The sequence below is a fragment of the Zalophus californianus genome, chromosome 3 (genome assembly GCF_009762305.2).
Source record: "Zalophus californianus isolate mZalCal1 chromosome 3, mZalCal1.pri.v2, whole genome shotgun sequence".
Taxonomy (NCBI): Eukaryota; Metazoa; Chordata; class Mammalia; order Carnivora; family Otariidae; genus Zalophus; species Zalophus californianus.
In genome coordinates this window covers 4,507,168-4,519,391 of record NC_045597.1, presented here as the reverse complement: position 1 = coordinate 4,519,391, position 12,224 = coordinate 4,507,168, and the positions used below count along the sequence as shown (strand labels likewise).

Below are 12,224 nucleotides of genomic sequence, written 5' to 3'. Positions count from 1 at the left end.
CTTGAACGGTAAATATCTTGTCCTGCTTTCTGGCAAGAACCCATGGCCTTGGTGAAGAGTGAAGTAGGCTTTTCCATCTGATTCAGAGGAGTTGTTCCATTAATATTTATTGAGTGACTGATTACGACAGTGAACAAAACACACCAGGTCTTCATTTGTGGAATTTGTATTCTAGTGGTAAGAAACAAAGATACAGTGCCTTGGAGAAAATAAAGCAGAGTGAAGGGATAGTGAGTGTCAGGGATGTGAGTGGGGCAAACTGTGAGAGACCTGGATGAAGTGGAAAGGAAAAGCACACAGACCAGTGAGACTGTGGTGAGCAAGGGGGTCCCTGGTAGGAAATCAGGTTAGAGAGCTAACGGAAGGTAGCTTATTGGGGCCAGGTCCAGCAGGCCATTCGTACGACTTTGGAAGTTGTGAGTGATGGGGATTCAGTCGTTTTGGCCAGTGGAGGAAAATGAATTGACTGCATCTTTAAAAGTACAAACGGCGTCCTTGAGAGCAGTGATGACAGTGCAGAAAGGAAGGTGATCAGAGTCCAGTGAGTAACAGGGGCAGACTGGTTATTGGGGAGCTTGCTGAGGGGTCATATTCTGGACTATTTGTAAAGTCTAGCCAACAAGATTCACTGTGTATTGGAAATATGAGAACAGAGGGGGCCAGGGATGGCTCCATGGTTTTCAGCTTGAGCAGCGGGGTGAACAGATGCACCATTTAGTGAGGTGGGGAACGCTGGGAAAGAGCTTAAGTGTATTCGAGAAATCCAGAGTTCTCTACGGAATACTTGGTAAATTAAGTTAGGTAATCTAAGTGACTGCAAAATAATCCAGAGGTCTGTAAATACGAAAAAGATAGATCATTGACAACTGCTCACTCTGTGCACATGCTGGTTCATTATACTATGCTTTTGCATTTTAAAATTTTGCTATGATAAATATAGTTAGACATATTAAGTATGAGAGGCTCGTTAGACTTCATGTGGAGATGTCATGTGGATAGATACGTGAACCTGCGTTCAGCAAAGAACTCGGCTGAAAACATGTGGGAGGTATCAGCATATTTAAAGCCAAGGGATGGAGTGAATAAAGATAGAGAATAGGTCCAGTACTAAGAAACTGAACTCTCCAACATTTAGAGATGAGAAGAATCTAGAAGGGCATTTTTGCATATCAACTTTACATAAATGCATATCAATTTACTAAAACATACATAACTTTGAATCAGCAATTCCACTGTAAGAATGTATAAGGGACAAGCAGACTGGAATACACAGACCATGACACAGGTTTATCATAATGCTCACTAGGAAAACAAAGGGGGCCGGGGGCGGTGGCAAGGTCAACTGATCTGTAAGTCGGACAATAATGGCCTAGCTGAAAAATTACACTACATTCAATAGTGTGCAACAATTTAAAGTGATGTAGGTCTACTTTAGTGACCTGTAAATTCTCCCATTGAGAAAAGCCGATCAAATAAAGCATTACAGTTTTATACCTACCTGTTACACTGTAAATAATGTATTTTGCACTTTCCTTACTACCAATAACCTAAAGTAGTGAATGTTACTATCTTTGGTGGTAAAATTATGTACTTTTCTCCCCTATTACGCTTACTGGTATCTGTTTTGTAGTTTTTCTCAATAGGTGTTATAAAAATATATGTTTAAAATTTTTTGTAAAGATTTTATTTATTTGAGAGAGAGTGTGAGAGAGCACACAAGCAAGGAGAGGAGCAGAGGCAGAGGGAGAAGCAGGTTCCCCGCGGAGCAAGGAGCCGACGGGGGTCGATCCCAGGACCCCGGGATCATGACCTGAGCCGAAGGCAGACGCCTAACAACTGAGCCACCAGGACGCCCCACAAGTTTACATTTTTAATAAAGTTCATTCAGTAATGTGAAATACAAAGGACCTCCAATAGGAAACTGATTTGAATCGGTCAAAAATTATATTGATACCAATAATAGCTGACTGAAATAACTATTATTGTTTTAAAATAAATACATCATAACTTTTAATAGTATATTAAATATTTTATTTAAATTAAGAAATATAACATTTGTTGCACTGTTTCAATAAAATTTCAAATTACTTACAAATAATAATAATAATTCCTTGGGTACCATATTTCAAGTATTGCAAAGGTGTCATGAAAACATATTTTTCAAAATGAAAGACTATTCTAAAATTTGGTATATAAATCCAGACATAATACATATTATACATATTGAGTTTAAATAATCTAAAGATAAAAATCATTTTAAATAGAGCAATTTATCTCTCTGTAACGGAAGTTACAACACATGCCATCTTGACATGTACTCGATGGATTACATCTAGGAAAATCACTCTTTGTGAATACGATTTATTCTGGAGTACAGTTCACATAAAAACACTCTCTTTAAAACATGCTCTGTTGTAGAAAAAAAATAAATGTGGGCCAAGTACTTTTAAAACTGCAAGTTTCTTTTTAATTAAATTCATCTAATTTTAAGTTACTTCTCCTAATTTACCTAATGACATCATTAACAAGGTCTTATTCATGAGCTTGCCCTTAACCTTAAAAAATAAATTTGTTTACATTTCACACTTCAAAGAATTTTAGCCTTCAATTTAAAAGACAAATTTTTTTACAAGTCCAATTGTAACAATTCTGCTTCTTTCTTGCAATGCTTTCACTAGATAAAAACTATTAAAATTTTGACCTCAGAAAATCCACTTAGATCAATGCTTTTAATGACTCTAAAAGCTTCTGAATGTATTTTATTAATACTTGAGTCAAAATTCTCGATTTCTACAGGGATATTATATAAATGTCTCTTCTTTAAACTATTTATTTCATCTTAGTTTTAAAAGTCATTAAATACTACACCTCTAAAAGAATTTTTTCTTTCTTGGCCTTGGTCCATTCAGTATCTTATCTATCTCAAAAGTTAAAATTATTGTTTTTCTACATCTAATAATCTGTTTAAACATAAATTTTAAGGGATAAAAATAAAATGTAGTTTAATATTTTATCATGACCACCTGTTACAATGAGGCTTTCCTCACTAGAAAAGCTAGCTTTAAACCAAATATAGATTTTCCTCCTGCAACTCATGCTTGTCTATTGAATCAGTTACCCAATCTTGTTGCAGGATTTTAAACTTTCTCTTAAGAGTTCTTCGAAAAGCTTTTAAATCTGCAACACGGCTCTGATCCTCCCCAATGATTACATGAGACACTCCCTGAGCTAAACGAGAAACTACTTTGGCTCCATGAAATCGAAGCTCCAGAGCTGTAACAGCTAATCTCGTTCCCTCGATTTTGGTACTCAAGTCATTAATAACAGCATACAAGTCCAAATAAACAATGTGGTGTCGAAACATACTGAGAGGGGAACGGTCCCAGGAATACCGATACTCTAAATTAGCAATCACAGAAGCCATTTCTCCAGGAGTTTGTGCGCTGGAATTTTTAATCCCTGAGAACACTTCCTTCAGTTGGTTCAAATCTGTATCAACAAAATAACTGTCACCATAACAGTCATATTCACGGGCAAAATGTTCCTTTGTTGATGGGCACATATGAATCATAAAGCGAGGCTGCCACGGCACGCAGCTTTTGGTCTTAAAACACTCCAACAGCCACTCGGGCTTGACAACATCATGTTTATTCGAAGAAATTATGTTTTTCACTCTAATGTTCTCGGACCCCGCAATCACGCAGTATGTGTCTGGGCCTGGATTTTGTACTATATAACCACCAAATTCTGCAATTCTGTTCTCCAGATCAGGCTTCGGATGGCTGTCTGTTCCGCTCATGACACAGAACTCCACATCTTCAAATATATTAGAAATTTTGTTTACATTGGAAAGGTTGGGTGCTTTTAAGTGCTCGATAATTCCAATAACTTTCTTCACCTTCGGGGCAGCCTTCCTCTTCTTCTCCTGTGGTTCTTCATCACCACCAATGTAAAGGTGTTTGGACGCAAGCTTTCCCGATGCTTTCCCACGAAGCTGTTCTAAGTCATCCAGGGTGGTGCATTCGTGCCACTCTTTGTCTTCTCTTATCTTCTCGATTCGTGGAAAACGCAGTGTGCAGCCAGTTTTATACATATCGCTGGGGACGATCTCTGTGGCCTTAACTTGAACAATGACAGAATGACAAGGCTCGATGTACACCTCAGGCTTCTCTGTTCCACACAAAATGCTGCTTGGTGGAGCTTTTCTATGAAAAGGCTTCCAATGTTGGGCCAATTTCAAACCCAGATCGTACAGCTCTTTCATGGTATAACCCGAACCAACACGACACAGAGTATGAAACGCTGACGGTTTTTCACCAGGAGGAGGCTTCTCTGCTACAGCACACAAAAAATGAGACATCATCCCACCTCGGGAACCTTTACCCCAGTAGCCCCCGACAATTAAGATGTCCAGCTCATCCATCAGCCCATCCACGTACTCTGGTTTAATTTTCAACCATCCTTCGCCTCTTTTGTCTGGCTTGTAAATAGACAGAGGCTGTTTTATCATGATTCCCTCTTCCCTTTTATCTATGGCTTCATTCAAAGCGTCGATCACTTCTTTCTGAGTATGAGCTTGTGTTTTTTGCACCATTTCTATTCTACCTGGTACTGGTGTAAAAACACTAGTAAGAATTTCATACCTCTTTTTCAGGATCTCATGTCCCAGCTTTTTATTATTAACCATCAGTACATCAAACACGCAATAACAAGTTTGCAGATCAGAATCCTCCACCATTCTTTTGATATCAAACTTATTCCCCTTTTGCATAAAAGTCTGTGTGTTAGGATTGAAGGCCATCATCTCTCCATCCAGGATACAGATCTGTACATCTGTTTTAAATGCACTGTGAATGAACGGTGTGAGAGAACCTTCCAGGGGAGATTTGCCAAACTGATCCGTATAGTTAAAACCATTTCGGGAGAAGTACTGATACGCATCCCCCTGTTTGTGCATCTGCATACGCTCACCGTCTAGCTTGGTTTCAATGTAGAAACTCTGGTGTTTCATGGCCTTCTCGATTTGCTCAGTATCTGCCATAGCAGCCAGCATTGGTTTGAAGGCAGAGAATAAAGTGATGGAAATGTCACTGAGTCCTATAGAAGGATCATGCAGTTGCCTACAGACTTTCTCCAGATCTGTGGTGACATTATGCAACTCGACAGCATCATTATGGAAAACAGAAAATACAGACTGCTCACTGAAACCAAGTTTTAAGTCCTTTACAATCATCCGTATAAGCCACTTTTGTTCCAGCGCTGAACTCTGACTTATTAGCTGAAGAAGACTCTTCTTTATTAGGTCCTTTCTTCTGGCAGAATTATTGCTGGCAATTGAGTCTAAAATGTCATTTACCTGCTGTATGGTTAAACTTCCTTTCTGCAAGCATCTTGGTTTCAACACAAAATATGCAATTGTTGCAAAGTCTCCAGCATCTCCACGAGGCCCGGTGGGCGTTCTATAATTTAAAAGTTTAAGGGCGTCTTTTCCGTCTTTAGGTAAATTAAGCAATTCGATATAAAGTTTAGCAAGCATAGTTTCTTTGATTCCATAGGCCATTCTCTCTCTTTCTAGCTGAGGAAGAATAAGTCTCATTGCTGGATAAAAGGAGTCCCTGACATCCGTTTGGTTCTTATGAAGGGCATCGTGAAATCTTCTCCAAGAATCTAAAAATTCCCTGAAGTGTCTGATTTTTTCTGCACGTCCTCTACTTCTCTGTATTCGTTCTAAAGTTGAACACAAGTCTGCAAAAGGAACGTGAGATGCAACAGTTTGCGAAGTCTGTGAGGCAGCCATGGAGGTGGTGGTCAATCCTCTGGTTTAACTAATAAGGCAAAAAGAGAATAACTTTCAATAAGGGACAAAATTCAACTAAATAGTTCACGTAAAGCCCTTAAAGAGAGTGCCTCGTTCGTGGTCAATGTTTGCTAAATGAAAATGAATTAGTGCTAGAAATTATGTCTCTTTTCAATCTCTACATTTAAACTTCAATCCCATTTAGTATTTATTATCAAAAGTATCACCAGCCCTTCTTGCTACCTTTACAATACTGAAATTGACCACTCTGTCTTTCTCCCTAAATTCTAACTTCAGTTGAATTAATGATTCCATTCCTTATTTAGCTCATCGTGCAAAGGAATAACAACAGAAAAACAAGGCTCAATTCATTTCTTTTCTGGGCTTCTGACTTACATTTCTCCTCCTTTTCTGTCAGAGTACCATACAGCATCAGAAACAGACGTTTTTAACAAATCACTGAATTGAAACTCGGCTTTGCAGGAAGTTTGAACTCTTACATAGGTAGGAGTTCACCAAAAAAAAAAAAAAAAAAAAAAAGGTAAACAAAGCCCACGTCTGCGTTTACTTTCACTTCACTGCTAGCTATGCCAAATCACTCGTGTTCAAAACCCCACTCAAAATACCCTCCCCAGGAAATCCTTACTTGACCTACCTCTTTTAACTCTATTTTATCATAGTTACTTAATAGCTTTATAAACTTAAACTCATTAGTACACTTGTTTGTTCATATTCACATGCCATTTGCCCCCCAACAATTCACTCACTGTATGTACCAGGCACCATACTATGGGCAAACACAGTATGTTTCTGCCTTAAGAGAGCATACGTTCTGTAAAGAGAAAGGGGATATAATGGGAACTAATTATAAAATGCTGTGTTTTAACAAAAGTAAAATATCATGAGGCAGAACTTTTCACTGAAGCATCTTCTAAGGTCAGAGAGGAAATAACAGGTACCTTGCTGGGTTAGGGTCTAGACTGTTTCCTAAAGTGGTCCCAAGTGTGAAACTTCTTTGAAGTCTTAAATATTCATGCAAATTTTTTAGAGGGGGTAGGGGTAGAGGGAGTGGGAGAGAGAGAGAATCTTAAACAGGCTCCACGCCCAGTGCGGAGCCCGACACGGGGCTCCATCTCACACCCTGAGATCATGACCTGAGCCAAAATCAGGAGTCGGATGCTTAACCAACTGAGCCACAGCTCATTTATAACCATAACCACAGGCGCCCCAGCAAATTCTATTAGAATCTATAAGATATCAGAGCTATTATATGATTTAAACTACGTAACATTAAAATCAACTAACTTTTCCAAAAAAGACTTCGAGTAAAAATGTGCATTCCAGGAATATAAACCGTGTCCGATCTTGTTAAAGTTTTCTTTAACAGATTTAAACCAGGAGGTTTCAGACACCTCCTGGCACATCCCTGTGTCGCCTAGAGAGCAGGGAGATCCACTGTAGCCTCAGAGACCATGAGATTGCCCACGGCAGCAAACAGGACAGCCACACACTACGAGCACAAGGCCGCACTACCGGACAGCTGGCACAAGAAATCCAACTGCTGGTCATGGTACCACGGTTTCCACACTGCCAGTCTCCGGAGGCCAGGAGCGCCTGGCATGTAGTAGGTTTGTTTGTGGAATGAATTACTGAGCACCTAGAGTTGAGTTCCTGGAGAAACACACTAGGAAAGGCCAGGGGCTGGTCATACACCACCCCCACTCCCCCCCACAGTGAGCCTCGCAGGATTCAGTTCCGTCAAAAACATTTAGCAGCTATGACTGCACTGGGAAAGTTTCGCAACAGCCACTTGGTGGCCTTTCGGGAAAAAGGCCACACTTCTCAGTCTAATGCCTGACAAAGGAAACTCAACTTCCATGGAGTCAGTTAGACCAAGAGAAAAACCCATGAGAGAGCACTTTCCTGAGACTTTTCTCTTTGAATACAGTAACTGCTTCCTCTGTCTCATTTGCATAACTGACTGAACCACCTGGTTATACATGTTCACTGTTTACCTCTCAAAACATGCTCTCTCTCAAGTCAGTACATTATGGTATATACTGTTATGTTTACAAATCACATACAGTATGTACATAAAACAAAGAATGTTAAGAAATACTTCTTGGAATGTTCAAGATGGGTATACAGTTTCTGATCTATTTGAATGTTCCACTTGGTCTCAGTTTCCCTCAGCAAGTTCCAGGCAAAGACTCAAATTACTTTATAACAACACTGAAATCTAGGTTGCACATGTATGCCAAAACTGCTATAAATATAACAAGGGTTCCAAAATTAGTATAAAATGAATAGACTGAAAATTTTTGCTCATTAAAATTGTACAGGAAAATCGCCTCTCGGCCTTTTGGCTAAGATCAACTGTCAAACTGTACAAGAAAATAAAAATAAATTAAAATTGTATAAAAAAGGTCAAATATTAGGATTTCCTTTAAACATCAAACATAAAGGGATTTCCTTTTAAACATTCTCTAATTTTATTTTCTGGATTCTGAGCTTGTTAGCTGATGTTTTTGATTTGTGAAAAAACAAAACAGTTTGTGGTTAGGGTTCAGGCTCTAGAGTCCAATAAATATGAGTTCAACTGTGGACTCAACACTTAATAGCTGTGTGACATGGGGCAACCACATAATTTCTCTAAGAGTCAGTTTCCAGAAGTCTAAAATGGGGTTAATAACTGTAGAAGGTAAGATGAGGATGACCTCAGATATTTACACAAGGTGCTTAACACAATACTTGGCAGTTAGCAAATCCTTGGTTAATTTAGTACCATAATGCTTGTTGATGCAAGTAATATTTAAAATATAAGTATTACAAAATATTAAGGAAAGAGAGGAGGGGTACGCTTTACTCTTTGGTAAAAATAAGCAAAACACTCAAGAGAATGAATACAATTAGCATAGAGTAATGACTCATCGTCTATTCAGCTGCTGCCTATATTGTCCTAAAGTGACACAACAAAACGTCCTAGCAAGGTGAATATGATGATTCCGTGAATATGATGAGTCAGAGGTATTTTATTGGAGAGAAAGTGACTGGGACAACTTAAGTTTCCTCCCTGCACCCCCTGACGAGATGATGCGCTTCCCTAAGAGACGAAGGGTTTACAGTAGCCTCCCTCCCGCAGCACTTGTGACAATCAGGGAGAATCTCAGCAGAAAGGAATCTGCGTAAGGAAAAGGCCAGAAGGCGGTGGGAGCCGGGAGGCTGACCAAAGACGAAACAGAAGAAGAGAACCAAGGCTCCAGTATCTCTGTCCGACTCCCCCGAAACACGCCTGCACCACCACCGGAGGGGTCCACACCACTCCTCCGCCTCCCACCCCCCCCGCAAGGAAACCCGCCACGGATCCCGGGTGAATCCCCGCCGCGGGGGAAGATCCCGTTACCTCCTTGAGCCCGAGGGTCCCCACCGGCGCGGGGAGGAGGGGTCCCCGCAATCAGAACGTCTGTAACCACGCCATCACAGCAGCCAACAGTCTCTGGGAGGCAGACGCGAACGAACGGCAGCCCCCTCGCCCGAGTCCAACAGCGGAGGTCTAGGTCAAGAACCCCAAGCCCGAGGCCCGCCGTCTAACGCAGCGCCGCCGCCAAGGTGGCCCGTGCCCTGCCCCTGGGACGCCGGGAGGGGCGGAGGGACTGAAAGACGTTTTGTCCCGAAACACGAAAAACCACCTTTCAAGACCATAAGCATTTGCCGGACTGAGAAGACGAGGGATTCCGCCCCGGTCACGCTGGCTCGGCCTCCGCCGGCCCGGACTTGCCCTCAGGCTCGCCCCGTGGCCTCCGAGGCCCCTCCCCAGCCGCGCCGCCACACAAACGTCCTACCAGAAGCGGAGCCGCAGGTGCGGTCACCAAACCGGAAGCCGCCGCCCGAGGACCTGTTCCGCCAGCTGCTCCGGGCGCATACGCAATCGCCACTGAAGGCCAGGGAGGCCCCGACATCATGAAGATGACGTGCGCGGACGCAGTCGCGGCCCCAGGCCGTGATGTCATAGGGATGATGTGCGCAGGCGCAGTGACGCTCGGGATGGGCAGAGGCGCGCCTTGCAAGGCTGCGGAGGACTCCAGGGAGTCCTGGTAACAGTGTGACTAGAAACACAACTCCCGTTAGCCTCCCGAAGCAGCAGGTGCTCTTTGCAAGTGGTTGACCCATGAGAGTGGATTTCCTCTCTGAGCAAGAACCGAGAGTACTTTGTGTACTAGCTCCTTACTTGGACCATGAACCTAGTCCTCTCTCTGCTAGGCCTGCTCACTAGCAAGTGACAGAATCATAGAGTTCTGTTCTCTGTAAACAGTGGTACCAACACTCATCTCACTGGTTGGTTGTGAAAATGCCCAGGATTGAAAAGGGCATCTTCCCTCCCAAAACATCTGCTGTTTACTTTAAATGGAAAAATAGGCTCTTGCAAAATTGCCTAAGGCTGTCCTTTCCTATTTGTTTCTCACAATGGTACAACTTTGACGTGAGTTCTTATCTCTTAATACAGAAATACAAATTCATAAAACACATAATATATCATTCTTAATACAGACATAAAGAGTTGCATGCCCAGAAATCAACTATGGACTGCTAAGCGTCCGTTCAAGGATTCAAAATAAAATTATTTGGCAAACCTTTATTCAGCACCGATACAGTAATTGTGCTAGGTATTCAAGATTGAGATGAAAACAAAATTAGTCCTTCTGTTCCAGGAGCTGTTGATTTCTACCAATGTTTTGTTATGGTTTGTTTTCTTTCATGGAGAATTGAGAAATTATCCATGACGATGGGGGAAACAGCTTTTATAATTATTTCCTCTTAGCATAAAATACTGTTGTTTTAAGATGTGGTATTTTAAGAAAGTGGTATTTTGTTGCAACAGACTCTGAGAACATTTTAGAGCTGTTAAGCGCCCTTAGGAGCACTTAGTGTACAAAAATCTCATTTTACAAAACTGACACTTATTTAATTCACAGTATTAGTTTGTAGTAGAGCAAGACTTAGGGCTCCTTCTAGCCCAACAACATTCAATGAATTTCCTTGTATGTCTAATTCACCTAAGTTATCCAAATATTTCTCTGAAATTAGCTATGAAGTTTTAAAGTCACATGATACTCTTGTGATGGTAATTTCTCTACCTACTATTCAACTTAATTATCAATTTGTTTTGGAGTAACACCCAACAGTGTTAGTAAAGGACCTCCCACAGTTGCCCATCTTATGAAAGGCATTTGTCTGTGCACATTTGCACCTTGTTCAGCATCTACCGAGCTCCTACAATGTCGGAGTTTGTACTTTATATTTTTGATATGAGAAGAACCATGGATTATGAAACCAAACTCCAAATTAATTCAAATCTTCATCTCCAATTTACCAGAATATTTTAGCCTTTCTAATGCTTGGTTCAAAGATAATCAGAGGTTTTTCATTAAGTATCTTCTAGAATTGCTGTGATTATTAGTTTATTTATGTAAAGAGTCTACCTTAGTGCCTGGCATTTATTAGGCAACAAACAACAAGAAGCTATTATCAAGAGCTTATGACCTAGAGCTCTCCATCTGATGGAGGATACATGTTTGTTTGTTTGTTTGTTTGTAAATATGAAATATCCTTTGTATATGTATAAAATAGGGTACAGAGAATAGGGAATGAATGAGGGAGGGGGACAGACATTTGTAGAAAAACAATTTAGCACAACCTGGTGCCCAGGGGGGTTGATAGTGATGATAATGAGGGGTGCCTGGGTGCCTCAGTCGGTTAAGCCTCCGACTCTTGATTTCAGCTCAGGTCATGATCTCAGGGTGGTGAAGTGGAGCCCTGAGTTGGGCTCCATGCTCTGCAGGGAGTCTGCTTGAGATTCTTTCTCTTTCCCTCTCCCTCTGCCCCTCGCCCCACTTGTGCTTTCTCTCAAAATAAATAAATAAAATCTTAAAAAAGAAAAAGACAGTGAATCTAACAAAACACCAGCTTCAAGGGCCCATTTGTGTGGCCACTTCCCAGCACCTGGGCTCTAGGAATGTTCCACTGGTCTTGTGCTTTTGTAAAATTTGCAAAAGTAAGATAATTTTGCCTTCTTTTTCTCTAAATCTCCCCAGGTTCAGGCCTCTGATAGAGGCAGGAGAGGGCAGGGTTGGGAGAAAACAGAAACAAAATGAGTTATGCACGCCTTTTAAGTACTTAGTGGAACACACTCTAATACCCTCATAATTCTATTAGGCAGACACGCTTTCTTATGTAATTAATACTTATTTGTGTGCACGCTTAGAGCTGTGTCCCGAAGGGAAATCTGGTGCGTTACCAACACTCACCCTGGGGACCTCGGAGGAGGGGCGGAAGGCCTCCAGGGACCCCGGCGCAGAAACCACCCGGCAGCCTACAGCGAGCTCCAGTACGCTGGGGACCAGGCTCCAAGGTATCTTGTCCCTGCGGG

General features: G+C 41.4%; 1 protein-coding gene across 3 annotated transcripts; it reads right to left on the bottom strand.

The window, feature by feature from the left end:
- Positions 1-2,024: 2,024 nt before the first annotated feature.
- Positions 2,025-12,176, bottom strand: LIG4 (DNA ligase 4). 3 transcript variants are annotated; one of them, XM_027590989.2, is made up of 2 exons: positions 12,103-12,176; positions 2,025-5,825 (listed from the first exon to the last, which is right to left on the bottom strand). In XM_027590989.2, exon 2 carries the CDS (start codon positions 5,795-5,797, stop codon positions 3,062-3,064), a length of 2,736 nt encoding a protein of 911 aa, XP_027446790.1. In that variant the 5' UTR covers positions 5,798-5,825; positions 12,103-12,176; the 3' UTR covers positions 2,025-3,061. The 3 variants fall into 3 exon arrangements, with proteins under 3 accessions (XP_027446790.1, XP_027446789.1, XP_027446788.1); XM_027590988.2 differs by lacking the exon at positions 12,103-12,176 and adding an exon at positions 9,640-10,356; XM_027590987.2 differs by lacking the exon at positions 12,103-12,176 and adding an exon at positions 9,201-9,624.
- Between the last annotated feature and the right edge of the window lie 48 nt (positions 12,177-12,224).

What these genes read in the sequence shown, in the direction of transcription:
- LIG4 (XM_027590989.2), bottom strand. Translation starts at nt 5,797, where the DNA reads ATGGCTGCCTCACAGACTTCGCAAACTGTTGCATCTCACGTTCCTTTT.